We start from the raw sequence: 21,633 nt of genomic DNA, 5'->3' as shown, positions 1-21,633 counted from the left end.
CTCTGGGATGAGTTCCGCTCCATATCAAACAATTACCAGCCTTATAATTGCGGCCTGAAAGTTTGCACCCGTTATTTTATTTATTTTTTAAGGAATCAAGAAGGTTTGTTTAGCTTTCCACCCGCCCCAAGACCAGTGCTGTTGGTCTATGCTAAATGGACAACTTAATCACATTATGTTATCACTTTCAGTGGACCCCAAACCCATTCCCTGTAAGTTAGAAGTGTGAAGTTTGAAGTCGTAAGAGGAAAGGTGAAGCTGAAAGGGACAGAGACAAAAAAAAGACAGGCCTATGAAGAGGAAACGGACAAAAAATGGCCAAAACCAGACCAGAAAAGTGCACAGATCTCCACCAGACCGGGTTCGCTACCAAGTGCCCACTAACCTCGTGTCACCTGGCTTTCCACCGCAGAAGGAAGAGCTGTGTGATCCAGATTAGAAAAAAAGGAGAGGAAATGGGTTCCAGTGGTGGGGTCAGGTTGGAGTCGCATTGTTTTTGTTCCCCACATAATGCAAATCAATTAGTTTAGTTGCGCTACGAGTTAGAATAAAAGATGGATATACCAAACAATTGTTATTATACCAAAAGAAACAAAACGATTACGCCAAACTAAACACATTTTAAACTAGGGGAATCATTTTGGAGGTGCACAGCGCACTTTGGTCCGCAGTGGGTTATATCTGCTCCAGACCGGATCAGAAAACCAAAAAAAAGGAGTCGTCCCAGGCTAAGTGCAAACACATTTTGTAAGTCAATCATAGCCACTGGCGTAGCGTGGACTCTAATGTTGACCGTTTTAGTAATTAATTAATTAATTAAACGACCATAAAGCAACATTAACAACACACTCTACCATCCTTCAGTGGTGGAAAACATACTCAAATGTTTTACTTAAGTAAAAAGTATCAATACTGCCATGTAGAAATAGCCTACTCTGCTCCAGGACCCATTCTCTGTTGGACTCCTTCTGGACATGATCTGACAATAGCCTATGCCTCCTACAGACTACGGTACTTAACAGGTTACACTTGGACCATTGTTATGCAGGAGACGGCAGCTTTAGCTTTGAAAAAGGTGCGAATGGGGCAGCCAATGTATCACTGAGGTAACGTATCTATTGTTGTCGGAGCAGAATTCTTTTTTTCTGGTGAATCTTGCCCTGCAGTTTGAGCAGCTAGACAGGGCAGGCGGGTCTTTACTGACCGGGCCATGGCCTCAGTGGCCTCCATGACGCTACGCCTCGGATCATAGCCAATTGGAATGGAATATGAAAAGCTTCTAGCAGCAATATGTTTGTTAGGCTACAGCGATCAATGAAAGGAGGTAGCAAAGTGAAGTCAAGTATTGTACGTACATACAGTAATTCATACGAGGTGCATTTTCACATTTATGCCAGCAGTATTATGATGATCTTTAGAGGTTGTCATTAACATTGCTGGAGGCACACGCAAAGAAAAAACCACTTCCTAGACTCAGAAGGCAATGTAACAACTTATTTTATCACATATTCATTTGTATGCCATGTAGAGGTGTAACTTGTGTGATTTGTTAAGTGCAGTGGTGGACAGTAACTAATACTGTACTTTTTTGAGTGTCTACTCGAGTATACTTTTTTTGTGTGTGGATACTTTCACTTTGACTCCATTTCATTTCGAAGACAAATATACTTTTGACTCCACTATGTTTCTAGGAAGGAAAAAAAAGGTACATTATGAATGAACTACTGATTATGCCCAAACATAGTGAAAGTAGCAGAGCTACTAGTTTCATCATGATTGATTGTTTTACGTCTAAAGTTTAATACAGCAATGTATTGATATCAAAAAGAAAATGTACTTTGTAATTTGCACTTTTGAATACTTCAGTATTTTAAAAGCATGTGCTTTGAATATTTAAGTATTTTTTTAAAGTATTCCTGTACTTTAACTCGAGTACAAATTTGACAGCAACTTCCACTTTTCAGGATTCAAATTCAAAAGTAAGTTGTAGATCTGCTACTTTTGATGCTTTTGTGTGACGCTGTAGTGTGATCAAGTAGGACGTTAATTTACAAAAACACAAAGAAGTTAAAATATGGACATAAAAGGTTTCTGCCCGACAGCAACGTTATAATAATGTACTTTGACTCAAGTACTGGAGTACTTTGTCCACCACGGGCTAAATGAGCCTTTACAGCAGCAAGATCCTGTTGATATAAAACATTCACATTTCCCTGAAAGAGAATGACATTTCTGTTGTTTTCTTCCCAACTATTCAGTATTCATTCATTTTAACTGAATTAAAATTATTCAACAGATTGTTAAACTCAAAAGCTCCGGGTCACTGAAATCATCACAGCAAAAAAAAAAAATCGCCATTTTTTCCACATTTTTGACCTGGGAGTGAAAAGAGATTCAACAACACTCTCTAAGTAATTCATGTTATGTTATAGTTAAGTTAGAGACCATTTCTCATACTTGTTTATTTTTAATTGGGAGGAGATAATCTCTGTGTAGTCAGTCATACTGGATTGATTTCACATTCAATAAAATAAATATGCATACAGAGAGACTCATCTCTTCAAGCGGTGCAAATATACACGACTTACACTTAATTTTGGAAAATCAAAACATGAAAATGCTTAAAAAGAGTGTAACACTATGAAAGATGTGTCCACGGTGGTTATCGCTAGTTCTCAGTACTTCAAACATACTGTGCAGCACGGCAAAGGTTCACTTTAGACAATATTAAGCCTTAAAAGCACTATGACGCTATGGTAGAGGTTTGGGTTGTGTCGTCACATTGCCATGATGTAACTGGCAATATGTCTTCAATAGTTCCTCTGTTGATTTTCTAATAAACATTGTACAGTGAGACAGATCTCAAAGTCACTCTTTTAGCACGTCAACCAACGCAAATAAAGCAGATTCTACCAACATGTAACATGACAAAACATTAAAAAAAAAAAAACGTTTTATTATTTTTTATTGTATTTATTTTTCTTTCTAAAAAGTCCATTCCTGCTGATTTTACTATTTCAAAATGCTGATCCACTGATCCAGTCTGGATCTTTTTCCTAATTCAAATAGTAAAATCCATTAAATTTAAAAAACAAAAAAAAATCTATGGAATAGCTACTGAAGATATCGTGCCAATAGTTGAAGTTACATCACGGCAACGTAACGACACAACCCAAACCTCTACCAATGAGTAACTGTGCTTTAACCATTTAAGCCGGACACCGGCATACAACAAAAATAACCGATCTACAAGCTCACATAGACCGGCTATTTTTGCCGTGCAACACCGGCATACATGTATAAATTAAGCATTTAGGCCTAGGCAATTCTTTAAAATTGTCACCTATAACGACATACGCAAAATAGGGACGTCAGGGTTTATGAAGTGTCCCACTCGGAGCAAATAACCAGAAAACCAACACACACAAAAAAAAGAATCCACCAAGTCCACCCAACAGTGTCATTAGTCCAACATACAGAGCAACAAAACAGCGTGATTCCTTGAAGCGAGGGAATGGAGTTTTCCTCCTTCACACCTGGGGTTTATGTCCTGGGTGATTGCTTTGTAATCACTAAAATGCATAAAATGTCGGCGTAATTGTGTTGAAGATCCGATCAACCGCCCGTCTCCCACAATAGGTGGTCAAAGACACGTTTGGCCACTTTAGTAATAAAAGCGTAAATTAATAAAAATGCGTCTCAAATCCAAATACAACAGCCGTGAGAGGGAATGAACGTTTGTTACTAGGAAGGAGTGGCTTGGCCTGTGTGAGCTTTTGTCTGTGTGTGTGTGTGTGTGTGTGTGTGTGTGTGTGTGTATGTATTTGTGTTGTTTTGGTTTGTTTGTTGTGTTTTCTGTACATTTGTGTTAAGGACCCCGCTTGGAAAAGGTTATGGTTAATCTCAAGGGCTTTATCCTTCTAGTAACAGGCAGAATAAAGCGTATGCAAGGTCTAAAAAAAGTGGACAGGAAACTGATAGTAATTTAAACAAGCAGGGAATATGTGCTTTGAATTCTAATTTAGGATGTAAATTATAAATGAGAAAGTGCAGCGCAGCATTTTACGAGGGGAAATAAGTCTCATTTGACTGTGTAACACCCTGGGAAGGCCTTTTAAAACCCCTATATTCTTATTTGACCGTATACTCGGTCTTCTCCTTTTGTCCCCCACCACCCCACTCTTCGCCAAAGATAGCCGATATCACAGGCTCACAAGGCGATCACAAGCCGTCTATTTTCACTGAATGTTTGCCCCAGAAATGGAACGCTGGCGTTCATGTGGTTAACACCAGGTGTAAATGAGCTAAACAGGTTGTTCTCAAAGATTTTCATGTCAAGGATCCACAAATTGACATGTATTTGGCTGCGTACCCCAATCTGAAAATAGTGTGCCAGGGACCCCCATTAACCCATTGATACCTGGAACGCATCTGTGTCACTTTTAGATTTCTTTAGGCTATTCAAAAATAGCAGATATACAAGCTCATAGCGCGGCACCGAGTGCCGCGCTACGAGCTTGTAGATCTGCTATTTTTGAAAAATCGTGAAAAGAATTATTTTATATTTTTTTCAAAAAACTGTTAGGATTTAGATTTTTTTAAAGAATCGCCTCAGGTATTAATGGGTTAAGAGAACATTTAAATAGCTGATGTACAGGCTCACGATGCGCGGCATCGCGACGAGTTGTGGAGCTTGTACAATCAGCTATTTTCGAACATCTGTAGTATAAAATGGGGTTAAACTGATTTGGATGCTATAACTAATTTTAGCTGGGGACCCCCTGGAACCCCCTCAAAGACACCCTGGGGGGTTCCCGCCCAGACCCCCACTATGAGAGCCACTGAGCTAAACAACCTCAATCTGGATATGAGACGCATTCCTTTCATTTCCGGTGTGAACGGGGGTTCTGACGTGTTTGTCCTACGCAGCCTGTTTCTCCAGTGCGGGGGGGGCAGAGTCCTCTCTCTCCCCTCTCTCCACGTTCCAGTCTCTGAGGCCTTCAGGCAGGCTGGTGTCCTCCTCAAAGCTGCCCGTGCCCTCCACAAAGTCCTCGTACGTGGACTTCTCCTCGAAGGGCCGAGGGCCCAGCAGCTCCAGCATGTCCGCCTTGTCCAACACCTCCTTCTCCAGGAGACGCCTCCCCACCTAGAGAGATGGACGGAAGGAGGAGGAACCACAACGCAAGTTGACAAAAAAAAACTAAGTACGATCTTTAATTTCCCCTTTTCTGTGAACGGGGCAGTGGAGTTTTTCTTTCAGGTCAAAGTGGTTAACCCGACCTGGAACGCACCTGTGTCACTTTAGGTTTCTTTGGCTATACAAAAATAGCAGATATACAAGCTCATAGCGCGCTACGAGCTTGTAGATCTGCTATTTTTGAAAAATTTTAAAAAAAACATTTTTTTTTTTTTCAAAAATTTAGAATTTGGCCAGGATGTTTTCTAAATTTAGAAAACATTTTAAGAATTGGACTCAGGCCTTAACACATTCCATGCCAGAGTTTAATCTCATAATGTACTCACCAGTGCCAGCGTTTTATTGTTGTTTTTTTGTTTTTTTCATGTCGCCACAGACCTCGCTAAATAAGTTAAAAGTGCGCGTTCATTTGGTTCTAAACACACAGCGGATCCGTGAGAAACGGCCAGCGAAAACAGTTTCCAAATGCGAGCCGCCATCTTGTAGATACAGCCGATCAACGGTAAACAGTGATCAGCGAGGAGAAAAACAACAACCGAGAAAATCGAGTTTTAAACAGGATCCCAGACAGGAAGCGGATACGATCGAAAAAAACGGAACCCGAATAATTCTGTTTCCGACCGGAAACCGGAAACGGAAATGGATCAAAAAAAAATTCGGAAAGTGCACCTGGGGCAAAATCAATGGGAATCGGCGGTTCGCGTAGATCTACGCGACTGGCACGCTGCGGCTTTAAATAGGTTCGCGTAGATCTACACGATTGGCATTCAATGTGTTAATGGGTTAACCCATTAAGACCTGGAAAGCGTCGGTGTCACTTTAGAGTTTAGCCATATTTTATACTTTGGCCATTCAAAAATCTTGAAAATGTGTGCAAATCTTTGAATATGTGTATTTTTAAAGAAACATTTTTTAACTAAAATCTTTGCTTCTGGGGGTTCCAGGAACAAAATATTTTGAGATGGGGGTCCGCGGCCAAATACGTATCATTTTGGGGGTCCTTCACATGAAAAAGTTTGAGCACCACTGATATAGAAACATAAGTTTTTCAGAAAACTTTTAGGATTTAGAAGACATTTTGTAGAATCGGAACCTCAGGCCTTAAAGACCATCACAATGGATTACTGCCATTTCAGCCTCTTACGTTGGCTTTCTCTTAGTTTTAGGACCAATTATAAAATTGTGCTTAATTTTAAGGTTCAGTGGAGTTTGACCAGTTAACCTCCTGTAAATACACAATCCTCAGATCAGGGCCATCCAGGCCGTTCCAGTGTCCATGCTGAAGTCTAAGGACCACTAAGGCCACTAGACAAGTTTTCTGACACGTTTAGTTCACGGTTATAATTCACAGTACAATTATCATCATACCAGGGTCAGAGGTCGCGTTAGTCCGATAATTGCCGGTTTTGACCGTTTTTTTTATGACAAAGACCGGAAAAAATAAACCTCTCCGGACATCCTGACAATGACACGGCACGTTCATTAATTTTCACCGCAAATCAGGCACATTTCAAATCCTCTGCTTTGCTTTGCAAGCTCTCTCTCTCTTAACAGCGTGTGTGTGTTTCTGGGAGAGAGAGAGAGAGATAGAACGAAAGAGTGTGTCACGCTGTTAAGTTACACCTATTTCCTATTAACAATAACCAGTGTAAAATGTGCTCTATTGGGAAGTAAATGGGAGACACTTTATTGTGAAGGTACAACCGGAAAAAGAGAGTAGTTGTTGCTGCTGCGTAGTGTCGCAGTCGCAATATATTTTAACTCTGTGGTCTCAGACAGAGACCGCGGTCCGGTTATATTAGATAAAGTTGTGTATTTAACAGTCAGTCACGCACAAGTTGTATCATTACGAGTTAGAATATGTCACAGACACTAAGCTACTACAAGGGCACTTATGAGTAAAGTTGGCAAGTTGCTCTACTACAGTTTAACATGATGAAACATCCAACACAGATGCGTAAATACTCTTCACAACAGCTATAGGCTACTGCAACTGTGGCATCCAGGTGAAACACAACGTTAATCATAAAGGTGGACCTATTTTTAACTCTATATGAGGGGGACACGTTAAAACGTTACCACTTTGAACTGAATAGCTCTATGAGGAGACGACAAGATTCTCACAACTCATCAACTTTCCCACGGCTGTCCCAGCCAGATGCACGATGGCATCCACTGTCAAACTATACAGTATAACCTCCTGTGAGTGAGTAGTGGTCTATCATTTATTGCCCTAACAGGTCAGCTGTCAGCTGATTAGAAAATGCGTTCAAAGTCCGCAATTGATTATTGAGAAACCATTACGCACGCAGTGACGCAGCATGCACAAATGGTAATTAATGTAATTGTGCTAGATGACCCTGCTTCTATATAAAATGTGTATATTAGTATTACTCGTTCATCATGGTTCATGTTCAAATAGCTCAATCCAAAATATAATGCTGTAGGCCTAAGTGTTAAGGTCCTTACACACCGGCGAATACGCGAATATACGCAAAATTCGGACTCGTTCCGAATAATTAAAAGACGCTTTTTCGCTTCGCGAAACTGGTGTGGACGCTTGCATTGACTTTGTAAGGTTTAAAAAAAATACGTATTTATTCGCATGAAGAATTCGCCCCGGTGTGTACGGACCTTTAGGCTGTATTTACGCATCTGCTTGCAATTAATGCATAAACATAATTATGACCGGTATTTTTTATCAGATGTCCGATAAATTTGAATCATTCCGGACATTAGGACCGGCAGATTAACCCATTAAGACCTGGAACTGTGTCATTTTTAGATTTGAGCTAAAAAGCATTATTTTACACTTTGGGCTATTCAAAAATAGCAGATCTACAAGCTCATAGCGCGGCACCGAGTGCCGCGCAACGAGCTTGTAGATCTGCTATTTTTGAAAAATGTTGTAAATGTGTGCAAATCTTTGAATATATATATTTTTAAAGGGAACATTTTTAACTCAAATCTTTGCTTCTGGGGGGTCCCTGAAACAAAACATTTTGATGGGGGTCCGCGGCCAAATACATATAATGTTGGGGGTCCTTGGCATGAAAAAGATTGAGCACCACTGATATAGAAACATAAGTTTTTCAGAAAACTGTTGAGATTTAGGAGACATGTAGAATCGGCTTCAGGTCTCAATGGGTTAAAATCCTAGCGCGACCCCTGACCAGGGTTTGTTTGGCCTTCGACGAAGCCAGTGTTTTCCATTCACTTGACTCAATCAACTTGCAGAGACTTCAGACTTGCTTGCTATAGATAATCCAACATTACACTATGCAGTTATTTTCTGTCAAAGTTCCATTGTCGTTATGTTTTAATGTGTGCTGTATTATTATCTTACTGTCTATAAGTATATAACAAGCTCATTAGTAAACTTTCCCACCCAGGTGTCTGACCTACATTAACACATTCTGGTGGAAAACAGGGTTAGTCATCTGGCAGGAGAAAAAGGGATGCTTTTTTCTTTGAGTTTTTTGAGTGCTTCTCGATTTGTTTTGCTTTAAATGTCATGTTTTGGATCACATCCTTTCATACCTCTCATGTCACATTCGTAAGGCCAATACCTGCTCCTTCCTTCTAACATAAAAAAGGCTGTCCGGTTCGGACGAGCTTCCCGAACCATTTGGGACAATCAGGACATCTGGGGGTGAACGAGTTCTGAGAAAAAGTTCTGAGACCTCCCATCAGAAGATCTGAATGAACGATGTCAATTATTTGTTGTATCACCTACCTTCCCGAAGAAAAGTTCTGATGTCGGAAGGAGCATGTATAGGCTCTACGCACAGCAGCCATATTGGAACGAAATTGGGCCTCTTCCTTACTTCCTTCACAGGTGTTACCAATGATACTAATGAAGGCTCTGTTCCATTCTGCTCAAACAGAGTCAGGGTGTTGACTCACTGGAAACACTCTGCTACACCAGTGGGTCTCAAAGTGTGGTTCAGGGACCCTAGTGGATCCTTGAGGGGGTTCTAAATGGCCCCTTACGGGTGTGTAACTCTGAGAGTGTACAAATGGACCCAAATGGACCCGTAAGGGTCCATTTGGTTCCATTTGTACACTCTCAGAGTTATGGGGGTCCTTGAAATGAAAAGGTTTGAGAACCACTGTGCTACACTAAATGGAACAGAGCCTTCATTAGTATCATTGGTAACACCTGTGAAGGAAGTAAGGAAGAGGCCCAATTTCTTTCCAATATAGAGCACCGAAGTCTGACGTCATTTACACATCCTTTGTTTGTCTACCTGGTTCGCGGTTTTCCACCCCCGTTCTGAATCCCCATAGACGTATTTAATATCGCGTCAAATAAGAACTGTGTTCCAAAAATAAACAAATGATCCCGGCGGTTTGACTCTTATGGATATGAAGCATCAACTGACGGTGAGAAAACGATAATGTTACTTCCACCGAATTAGTTACATTTTCCCCAGAAACAGACTGTATCAAATATAAGTGACTGACTATCATAAACGATATAGAACCTCCTCCCTGACAATATCGCCGAGACAGTTTGTTTATTTTTGGACCACAATTCTTATATGAGACGATTCTAAGATGACCCAATGTTATTCTCCATAGAGACATGACTTTACGAACCAGGGGATGAACGAGTGATGTCAGGACTTCTGTACTCTATTGGCCTTTACACGTGCGTGCACTGCTGCCACACCTCTGTCATCATATATTCATTCACGTGTCATTTTGTAGGCCTCCTCTCACCATGTCCACCAGGTCCTTCTTCTCTGTGATGAGCTCCAGTGTCCTCTGGTAGGCTCTGTCCACCAGCTCTCTGACCTCCTGGTCGATCAACTCCGCCGTGGCCTCGCTGTAGGGCTTCTCCATCACCACCTCCCCCTGCCGGGGCAGGTCAAAGGACACCTGGCCCACCTTGTCGCTCATCCCAAACTGCACGATCTGCGGACGAGGGGGGAGAGAGAGAGCAGAGGATAAGCTGACCCAGAGGCAGTGGTGTAAAGTAACTAAGTACATTTACTCAAGTACTGTACTTAAGTTTACTTTTGAGGATTTTTTACTTTAGAGTCAGTACATTTGAAAACTTGTGAAGTTGATGGGATGAACAGACATGTTGAGTACTTTTTCCATGTCAAGGACCCCCAAAAATTGTATGTATTTGGCCGCCAACCTCCATCTCAAAATGTGTTGTTCCAGGGTTAAAAATGTTCACTTTAAACAATAAATATTCAATGGTTTGCACACATTTTCAAGATTTTTCAAAAATTGCAGATCTACAAGCTCATAGCGCGGCACTCGGTGCCGCGCTATGAGCTTGTAGATCTGCTATTTTTGAATAGCCAAAGTGTAAAATAATGCTTTTTTAGCTCAAATGAAAAAGTGATACAGATGCGTTCCAGGTCTTAATGGGTTAACAGATGGTGCTTTTTCACATCCCGGCCAGAAGAAACTTTTCCAACCCCTGGCTAACTCTGGCACGTTGGTGAGGACCCCCTCCAATTATCCAATAGAATTTTGAAATAAAATAAATTCATATTTTAATTCATGTTGACTTATGTACATGGTCCCGGCCAAACAACATGAAAGAAAAGAAAATAATAGTAAAAACTAACAGGGCTATTTTTATCCCACGATTTTGTAACCCATTTTTTTCGCCCAGTGCCAATTGCCCATGTAATCCTGGGCGCTACTCTGCCTCTGCCAGCCTAGGGAGAGCCCAGAACTAAGCTCATGCCTCCTTCAATGCATGAGGAGCTGCATATTTTTTTATGAGGGTACAGTACCTACCCTAGGAGACACGGGGAGAACATGCAAACTCCACACAGAAAGGCCCTTTCGCCAACCCCACCTAGGGTATGGGCACTGATGACGCGGAGGAGAGGACACGCCCCCCAGCGCCCACAACGTCCCCGGCGGGAATCGAACCCAGGACCTTCTAACTGTGAGGCGACAGCGCTACCGACTGTGCCGCCGTTTCCCCGAACGGGGCCATTTTTTATTCAAGAACAGCGAGCGGTGTACCTGAGCGTAGGCGGACTGTGTGATCTTCTTCAGGTCGTCCTGGGCGCCGGTGGTTATCTTCCCGAAGAAGACCTCCTCGGCCACGCGGCCTCCCAGCATCATGCACATCCTGTCAAACAGCTGCTCCTTGGTGTACAGGTACTGCTCCTTGGGCAGGTACTGGGCGTACCCCAGACCCTTCCCCCGCGGGATGATGGACACCTGGAGCACAAAGCAGCAAAAAAAAATACAATGGGCCTTTTGTACCAAACAGGGCTGGAACTGTCCATTCTTTTCTGAGCGATTATGACATCGATTGCTTTTTCGATTAATCGTTTAACACATTGACCGCCAGAGGTTAATCTCATAATGTACTCACCAGTGCCAACGTGTTAGTTGTTTTTTTGTTTTTTTCATGTCGCCATAGATCTTGTTACAATCCTTAAGATTGAGCCGTACACGGTCTGTTTACATCCGCGACATGTCACTGTATCTCCCAGTGAAAACCGCATGTCAAACGGATCTCCATGGTTGTAGTTAGAGCGGATTACGTTAAACAGTGATATGCGAGGAGAAAAAACTAGGAAGAGAATTGAGTTTCAGTGTGCGCTTTAGAATGGGAGCCGACGTGATCGTCAAAACCGGATCCCAAATAATTCTGTTTCCGGTCATCAAACCGGAACCGGAAATGGATAAAAAAAATCCGGAAGTGCACCTGGAAAATTTTCAACGCGAATCGGCGGTTCGCGTAGATCTACGCGACTGGCACGCTGCGGCTTTAAATAGGTTCGCGTAGATCTACGCGATTGGCATTCAATGTGTTAATCGAGAAGGACGTTTATTGTGAAAAAGAATAGCGATGCAACGCACTGTGAGCGTGTACATCTATCCCCCCCCCCAAAAATAATGTAGTTGTTATCCCCGCCCAAAATAGGGATTGATTACAAATTACATTTTTTTTTTATCGATTAGTTTGATTGACTAGTCCCAAATCACATACTGCATGCTAAATACTAATCAGTAAGCTATTTTCTAACATACTTTTGAGTGCATACATACACAATAGTATGTTTCATTTCAGACATATTAAAGCACATGGTTATCAAACCAGACAGAATGTTAGGAAAACGCCCCATCTGGTGGCCAGCAGAAGTACTACACATAAACATTCATAGCAGGTTAAGGTTTCCCCTCGGTTTCAACAAATGACATTGTAGAAGTGACACTGGAACATTAAAAAGGAGAGGTTGTGTACCTTAAGCAGCGGGTCAGCATGCTCCAGGAACCAGCCAACGATGGCATGGCCGGCTTCATGATACGCCACCGTCTTCTTCTCTGTAGGCTGGAGGACCTGGGTCTTCTTCTCAAGGCCTAAGATCAATAGAAACGTCACTGAATAAACTGAGGGGAAAAAAAGACATGGCGGCTGCTGTTGTGTTGCCATTGAGGCATAAAACAGAACAGTGGTGTTCAAAAATGTTGAGCAAGTCAAAAATCTCACGGAACATCTGCATTCGTAGCAAAACATACAATATAGCACATTTTCAAGCTCACGTGTCAGTGGTGGAAAAAGTACTCAAATGTTTTACTTAAGTAAAAGTATCAATACTGCAATGCAGAAGTACTCTGTTACAAGTAAAAGTCCGGAATTAAATATTACTTGAGTAAAAGTACAAAGGTATTGGTACCAAAATGTACTTAAAGGGCAAGACCACTTTGGTAGAAGTTTGGGTTGTGTAGTTACCTCGCCATGATGCAACTCCAAAGGTGGACAAGAGATAAAAAAAAATTGCTTCATCGATTAGAAATTGATAATTCAAAATATGCTCCTCATTGACTTACATTGTACAGTAAAACAGCTCATCTTCAAATAGTAAAATCATCAGGAAGTTGACATTTTTATTTAAAAAAAAAAACAGTACTGGGTTTGGTGATCTTCTATATTGTCTTAATCAGCTTAGTTTGTGTTTGTTTATGTGCTAAAAGAGTGACTTTGAGAGCTGTTTCAGTGTACAATGTAAGTCAATGGGGAGCATATTTGTAATTATCAATTTCTAATCAATGGAGCAATTATTTTTCATTTCTTATCCACCTTTGGAGTTACATCATGGCAAGGTAACTACACAAACCAAACCTCTACCAAAGTGGTCTTGCCCTTTAAAGTACCAAAAGTAAAAGTACTAAAATGATCTACAAGCTCACAACGCATCGCGATGCGACGCGTTGTGAGCTTGTAGATCAGCTATTTTCAAATAGCCTAGGTATAAAATATGGCTAAAGTGGTTAATGTATGTTTTATAACGTAATCATTTATATCTGCAAAGTAACTAAAGTTTTTAAATAATTGTAGTGGAGTAAAAGTACAATATTTGCCTCTGAGATGTAGTGGAGTAGAAGTAAAAGTACAGACAATTGGAAATACTCCAGTAAAGTAAAAGTACCTCAAAATTGTGTGTGAGTAAATGTACTTAGTTACTTTACACCACTGCGTGTCACCATGCGATGTGTTGTGAGCTTGTAGATCGTCCACTATTGAACATTTGTGGAAAATTTGTGTAGTGCCTCACAGAAATACCAAGCCGATCTGGGAACCCAGAGCAAACTGAAAAGGAAAAACAGCGACCTCTGCTGTTTGTTACTATGTCAGTTGGCTCTGGGCGGAAGAAAACGTAGCACCCGTGCGCAAGGAAACCGGGGTTTTGGTCTGCCTTCACCGCTCCACTTCCGGTGGTGCGACTACGTTTTCATTCCCACTAACAATATTTCTACACGGAACACTAACACCACTTCTCCCAGAGAACATGGATGGTTTTGGTTATAAGCCCACTTGTTTCTATGATGAAAGAGCAAGTTAAAATGTGAATATCTTTCCGTGGTTTTGTCTGCTCCGCGGACGCTATTGTTAAATTAGTTTCGGCTTGTTTCGAGTGGGGAAGGATCGACAGACACGTGAATCCCGCCCACTACATTTGATTGGGTAAAGCACGGGCTGCTTCCTGATCTGAAGGCACGCCCACTTGTAGGCTACTGCGTACATGTTAAGACGAACCTCCCCGACAGATTCCAACGCAGAGCAGAATCTGTTCTTGAGAGATTAATACCAAGCAGACAATGAACCTAGCATCTGTCTAAATGTAATTCTGTACATTTTGTGGTCAAGAAAAAACAAAGTCAAGTCACAAAAACATGAGAACAAATGATCATAATATAACTATAGTAAACTAGCATATCGTCACCGTCTTGCAGAAACCTTGCTTCTCCAAATTTCTACTTTATCTTTTTTTTCGTAAATTAATGTTTCATACAAAGAGTGTTGCACATTAACTCATTCAAACCGGGAACACATCTGTCATTTTTTGATTTCTTTGGGACATAAAAAAATAGCAGATATACAAGCTCATAGCGTGGCACCATCTGCTATTTTTGAAAGAAATCGTGAAAATGTGTGCAAATTGTTGAATATTTTTTTAAAGCGAACATTTGTAACTCAAATCTTTGCTTCTGGGGATTCTACAAATGTCTTTTAAATCCTAACAGTTTAAAAAAAAATGCTTTTGGCCGTGGACCCCCATCTCAAAATATTTTGTTCTAGGGACCCGCAGAAGTTGTAACAGAGTTAAAAATGTACGCTTTAAAATATATATATATATATTCAAAGATTTGCACAAATAAAAAAATGGCAGATCTACAAGTTACAAGAGCTTGCAGATCTGCCATTTTCGAATAGCCAAAGAAACACAGATGCCCACCCGGTCTTAAAGGGTTAAAAAAAAGGAACGGTTTTGGACAAGGTTTCCACCCGACAGCGAAGCTAGTATTAAGTACATTTCACTGACCTCCGATGACCCTGTCGATGGCCTGTTCAAAGTGTTTACCGCTGACAGACGTGTTGAGGTGTCTGGCAGCGATGAGCGCGGCCTCGTTGCACACGTTAGCGATGTCGGCTCCTGGCGTCCATCCGTTCCGTTCCGTTTCACGAGACACATTGCAGAACACATTGAAAATAAATGAGTAGAAGTCATCAAGGATATAGTGCTCCAAACAGTGTTGATTTTGACAGCAAATTCTGAAATAGTTTTAGTCATAGTCTTTTAAATAAAATTCCATTTAGTTTTAGTCATATTTTAGTCACCTGAAATGTTTTCGTTTTAGTCTAGTTTTAGTCGACTAAGTATCTTAAAGGGATATTTCACTTTCAAAAAAACGTTTGGTAATTTTATCATCTACTCAGGCCTTTGTGAACCCCCCAGACAGTTTTTAAGTTGCTCGATTCAGTATTTATATATTTGATATTAATTTTATCAGACACGCCCCCTTCCTATACAAACCCATTGTAACTTCAAACTCCATTTTAACCATGTTAGATTCGTCGAAAACACCCGTCCTTGTTTCTGGTGACTCACCCTGCCCTCCTAATGCGTGAGGGGGCCGTGTTTTTCCGATTATTTTTTTCATTTATTTTATTTTATTTTTTTGTTGTATTTTATTTTTTAAATTTTCAATTTTTTTTATTTCAAATAGATGAAAAAAGTAATTGAAAAAACAAGGCCCCCTCACGTATTAGGAGGGCAGGGTGAGTCACCAGAACCAAGGACGGGTGTTTTAGATGAATCTAACATGGTTAAAATGGAGTTTGAAGTTACAATGGGTTTGTATAGGAAGGGGGCGTGTCTGATAAAATGAATATCAAATGTCTAAATACTGAATCGAGCAACTTAAAAACTGTCTGGGGGGCTCACAAAGGCCTGAGTAGACGATAAAATGACCAAAAGTTTTTTTGAAAGTGAAATATCCCTTTAAGATTATAGTCGACTAAATCTGCAGTTGATTTAGTCGACTAAAATGTATCGGCAGATTTTACACTTGGTTGCATGCTGAAAATAGCAGATCTACAAGCTCACAACGCGTCGCGCTGCGACGCGTTGTGAGCTTGTAGATCTGCTATTTTCAGAGCGCAATATACGAGCACAAACAAACATAAAATGACTTGTCTTTTAGTTCTACTGCATCTCTTCTCCACTCGTCCCTCACTATCATTTTAGTCTAGTTTTTATTTGTTGATGAAATTGCCAATATAATTAGTCTCAGTTTCAGTCATCATAGCTTAGTTTGATTCAGTTTTCGTCAGTGATAAAAGGTAGTCGACATTTCTCGTCATAGTTTTAGTCGACGAAATCAACACTGGCTCCAAGTACTCCAAGAATTCCTCTGCATTAGTGCAAAGGGCAAATGAAGTCTCTTGAATAACACAGACAAATCTATAACATAGTTCCCTTGTGCTCCTTGGGGGGGGGGTTTGAATGTGACAATGAAATGTAAATGAGACGGAACTCTCTCTGGTCTTACCCGTGAACCCCGGCGTGGCTGCGGCCATCTTGCGGGCGAGCGCGTCTCTGTCCATATTGGGGTCTATTTTGATTGGTCGTAAATGGACTTTGAAAATGGACGCTCTGCCCTTGATGTCAGGTGGACCTGTAGGAAGGAACATTGTAAGCAGATAGTGGATGTTATCTATCTATCTATCTATCTATCTATCCACACACACATACACACACAGACAGTATTTGGAGAAAAAAAATTCAATAATCTAGTATCCGGTGTCATTATGTACTGTCTGAACAAAATGTCAAACTTTTATGGAGTCGTTTAATTTTAAGTGTTGATTTGAGTGACATTGGATTCAAATAAGCTAAATATGGTCTCTGTCGGGTGGAAACCTATATGTCCAAAACTGTTCCTTTTCAGGATTTAAATTCATAAATAGCAAAAGTAGCAGATCTTGTAGATCTGCTACTTTTGAATGACGCTGTAGTGTGATCAAGTAGGACGTTCATTTACGAAAAAACACAAAAAGGTTAGAATATGGACATAAGAGGTTTCTGCCCGACAGCAATAATATACAGGACAACATGGCCATGTTTTTAGACATGAACGTTTAACCCATTAATACCTGGAACGCATCTGTGTCACTTTAGATTTCTTTGGCTATTCAAAAATAGCAGATATACAAGCTCATAGAGCTTGTAGATCTGCTATTTTAGAAAAACTTCGATTTTTTTCAAAAAACTGTTAGGATTTAGAAAACATTTTTAAAAATCGCCTCAGGTCTTAATGGGTTAACATGAAGGAGGTTCGCCCGGTACGCCCGGTACCTATGTAGATCTGCCGGTCAAAGCGTCCCGGTCTCATGAGAGCAGGATCCAAGATGTCTGGCCTGTTGGTTCCAGCCAGAACTACCACGTTCGTGACCGTATTAAACCCTGCAAAACAACAACGGGACAGTTACTACTCAACATTCTATCCAATTAATATATATATATATATATATATATATATATATATATATATATATATATATATATATATATATATATATATATATATATATATATATATATATATATATATATATATATATATATATATATATATATATATATATATATATATATATATATATATATATATATATATTACTTCTCTTATGTTAGTAGAAATCGCGTGTAGAATTAATGATATTAATTACAGTGCAAAATGGAGTATTCCTGTGCCTTGCCTTCACTGCACCACCTTTCCTTGTTATCTCAAGAAAGATAACACACAATGGAAATAAGTCCCCAGGACTTTTTTATGTTATCCTTTTAGCTTTAATGTCTTACTGTACCACGTGCTGTTTTACATTACTGACTAATAAAGTATTCAATACAACAAAAAAAAAGAAAGGGAATGAGCTTTGGAATTTTGAATATTTTTTAAACATTTTAAACATTTTAACAACACAAATCTTGTATGGGAGACCCTGGCACACATTTTCAGATGAGGGTCAAATACATATTAATTCAGGGGTCCCTGACATGGAAATGTTTGAGAACCACTTGTTCTAGAAGGCTGGTCACTTTGGCACCACACCTCAACAACGTGACCATTGAAAAAGAGCTCTGAACAACAAGGACAAAGTGATGAACTCACCGTCCATCTCAACCAGCAGCTGGTTGAGCGTGTTCTCTTGTTCACTCTGACCTCCAAAGTTCCCTCCGCCTCTCTTACGTCCCACCGCGTCGATCTCATCGATGAAGAGGATGCAAGGGGCGTTCTTCCTCGCCATGGCAAACATGTCCCTGACCTTATAAGGGATGGTTAATAGTACAAAAAAAAATAAGAATCACAACTCACACAATCATGATAAAGACTTAATAATACATAATAATACAAAATTATGACACTTTCAAACACAAAAGTTACAATGTTCTTCACTCAGGTAATGGTAAAGGTAGAAAATAAATCAATGAAAAACTACCATGAAACTCAACACTCAATTAAATAACTAGAAAAGTAAACTAGCAAATAGGAAATAAAAGAAAAAAAGGGATCTGGAAAAAAAAAAGAAAACGCATGTGCAACGTGCGTTAGGGCATTCACGAATAGTGAGTGATTTTTAGCATTCGAATTATTCGACCTATAAGTATTCGAATAATCGATTTGATTAAAAAAATAATATACATATATATTTTTTGGCATTGATGACTCTACTCAAGGAATGCGAGTTGACGTCACACCAGAGCTCACAGCTGCGTGTCTGCTGTAGAAAACCCACTAAAAAAAAGTAATCTAAAAAAAAAATGTTTTTTATCGAATAATGGTTTGATAGTCGAATATTCGACTATTCTGTTAATGCCCTAACGTGCGTACAACAAAGCAGAAGCAGCTTCAAAAAGTTACTGGTAGGTAAGTCATTCATTAAATTCATTAATTCATTTAATTAAATCATTAAATCAACCGATTTATATACTTTATACTAATTTGTATTATTAAAGGGGAGATATAATAGACCGTAGTTAAGTATCCAAACTTTTTGTGTGCAGTTTACTATGAAAAAGTCATCTGTATATTGAAACTAAAGGATAGCAGGTAAACGATGAACCTGTCTAAATGACATTTTTAACATTGTGGTGAAGAAAAACAAGCCTAAGTAACAAAGACGTATGTATGTGTGGTGTCCTCCTCACCCTGGCTGGACCAACACCAACAAACATCTCCAGGAACTCGGAGCCGTTGACGGTGATGAAGGGCACGTTGGCCTCTCCGGCTGTGGCTTTGGCCAGCAGGGTCTTCCCCGTTCCTGGGGGTCCAGACAAGATGGCTCCCTGTGGCGTGAACGGCAGCAAAATGGTTATGGTTATCTGATGCCACTTTGGACGCTTAACCCATTAAGACCGGGAACGCATCTGTGTCATTTTCAGATTTGTTTGGCTATTAAAAAAATAGCAGATTTACAAGCTCTATGAGCTTGTAGATCTGCTTTTTTTTATCGTGAAAGTTTGTGCAAATCTTTTGAATATAGCCTACATCATTTTTTAAAGCGAACATTTTTAACTAAGTTTTTTGAAAAACACATGTTTCTATATCAGTGGTGTTCAAACTTTTTCATGTCAAGGACCCCCAAACTAGCAGATATACAAGCTCATAACGCGGCACTCGGTGCCGCATTATGAGCTTGTATATCTGCTATTTTTGAATAGCAAAAGTATTAAAAAATGGTTAAAGTGGTTACACATATGCGTTCCCGGTCTTAACCCTCGTAGGGTCCTCGGGTCCTTTTAACCCGGTTTAACATTTTCAACATGAATTAAAAGTATGTAAAACATTTTTGTTCTCTATGAAACTTCTTCTATTTTCCTTATTTACTGTACTAAACATGTGATATGAAAATGAAAAATTTCATTTTCATGAAAATGAAAATTTTCACCCAGGGCCTTCGGGTCAAAGTGACCCGAAGGCCCTGGGTGTGACTAAAACACGAAGACCCTACGAGGGGTTAAATCACTGTTCTCACACAAGGACCCCCCGGTTTGGTACGGATAAGGCCAGTGGTTCTCAATCTGTTCTGGATCAGGGCCCACGTGGGCCCACCCATCTGACCACTCAACACGAAAATCCCTGGATTAGGCCATAGACCCCCATAACGCAGAGAATGTTCAAATGGTACATTTGTACAGAGTTACAGACCCTTCAGATTCGTCATCACATTATTTTTATTCCGTGAGTCAGTTTATTCCTAGGTTCACCTGCAGTTCACCAGAGATGACCTGCGGTTAATTCAACCCACAAACAACAAGAGGCAGAAGGAGCAAGTGCATTTTACGGCAGCGGAAGCTGCCGCTGAACTGACGGCGGAGGAGCGGCAGCTGCCGGCGGTGACTGCCGGCGGCGGAGCGGCGGGCTGCCGGCGGAGGAGCGCCAGCGCAGAATCAGTAGGACCATAGCCTACTAATCCTTGTAATAAAATATTACTGAGGTTAGGGTTAGGGGTTAGGTTTAGGTATAGTTTTACTGAGGTTAGGGGTTAGGTTTAGAAATAGTTTTTACTGAGGTTAGGGTTAGGGGTTAGGGTTAGGCATAGGAAACTGCCGCTCCTTCGCTGCTGCCCCGCCTACCGGCACCTGCCCCGCCGCCGCCGGCATCCCGCTGCTCCGCCACCGGCATCCCGCAGCTCCCCCGCCGGCAGCCCACCGCTCCGTCAGCGGCAGCTCCGGGGCGGCAGCTCCGCGAAATCAGCAGGAGTCAGCTGTGCGTGCTGTTTAAAGGAGAATTCCAGTCATTTTAGATGTTTTCTTTGATGTGTCGCTAATCACTCACCGACATACAAAGGGCCGTTGAATTTTTCCAGAGAAGCCCCTGTTGTCCATTGTGGAGACCCCTTCCCCTGGCATAATGGAGTAATGTGTATAAATGAAAATCGCCTATTTTAGCACCTCCAAAGTTTTTTTTCTCTCCCTCTAATCCTCATTTTGCAGTGTCCTGACACTCAAACATGCACTGAATGTCCCTTATGAGCTGCCGTTCATGCAGAACGACGTGAAGCTTGTCCTCTGTGTTGCCAGATTCTGTGAGAGAAACAAGCAACCAGCTCCATGTCGTTCTGCATGAACGGCAGCTCATAAGGGACATTTAGTGCATGTTTGAGTGTCAGTACACTGCATAATGAGGATTAGTGGGGAAAAAACGAACTTTGGAGCTGCTAAAATAGGCGATTTTCATTTATACACATTACTCCATTATGCCAGGGGAAGGGGTCTCCACAATGGACAACAGGGGCTTCTCTGGAAAAATTCAACGGCCCTTTGTATGTCGGTGAGTGATTAGCGACACATCAAAGAAAACATCTAAAATGACTGGAATTCTCCTTTAAACAGCAATCAATAGACTGTACTATTATGTAATGTACCTGCTATACTGTTTCTCGTACCTTTTTCATGCCCCAAACTGATATGTATTTGGCAGCCGATCCCCGTCTGAAAAGGTTTTGTGCCAGGGACCGCCAGAAGAGAAAAATTGTATTTAAATTTTCCAAATTATTCAAACATCACTTGAATCAAACGTGGACATAAGTATAGACATTCTTCAGGTGAGGGTAGATTCTCTGTTTGGACATCATAGACATAATTATAGCGTATATG

At 40.7% G+C, this 21,633-nt stretch overlaps 1 protein-coding gene across 1 annotated transcript in view; it reads right to left on the bottom strand.

The window, feature by feature from the left end:
• Nucleotides 1–1,356: 1,356 nt before the first annotated feature.
• afg3l1 (AFG3-like AAA ATPase 1) overlaps nucleotides 1,357–21,633 on the bottom strand; it is a 37,542-nt gene continuing 17,265 nt past the window's right edge. The window contains exons 8-16 of the mRNA XM_080437374.1: nucleotides 19,183–19,320; nucleotides 18,146–18,299; nucleotides 17,329–17,436; nucleotides 16,523–16,648; nucleotides 15,013–15,123; nucleotides 12,432–12,547; nucleotides 11,198–11,398; nucleotides 9,923–10,117; nucleotides 1,357–5,146 (exon numbers count right to left, since the gene is read on the bottom strand). Of these exons, the coding sequence (XP_080293500.1) occupies nucleotides 4,922–5,146; nucleotides 9,923–10,117; nucleotides 11,198–11,398; nucleotides 12,432–12,547; nucleotides 15,013–15,123; nucleotides 16,523–16,648; nucleotides 17,329–17,436; nucleotides 18,146–18,299; nucleotides 19,183–19,320 (1,374 nt within the window). The 3' untranslated portion in view covers nucleotides 1,357–4,921. The remainder of the gene's footprint in view (nucleotides 5,147–9,922; nucleotides 10,118–11,197; nucleotides 11,399–12,431; nucleotides 12,548–15,012; nucleotides 15,124–16,522; nucleotides 16,649–17,328; nucleotides 17,437–18,145; nucleotides 18,300–19,182; nucleotides 19,321–21,633) is intronic.

This window comes from Gymnoscopelus braueri (assembly GCF_963280865.1).
Source record: "Gymnoscopelus braueri genome assembly, chromosome: 9".
In the NCBI taxonomy this organism is placed as follows: Eukaryota; Metazoa; Chordata; class Actinopteri; order Myctophiformes; family Myctophidae; genus Gymnoscopelus; species Gymnoscopelus braueri.
This window is presented reverse-complemented; position numbering and strand designations above follow the sequence as displayed.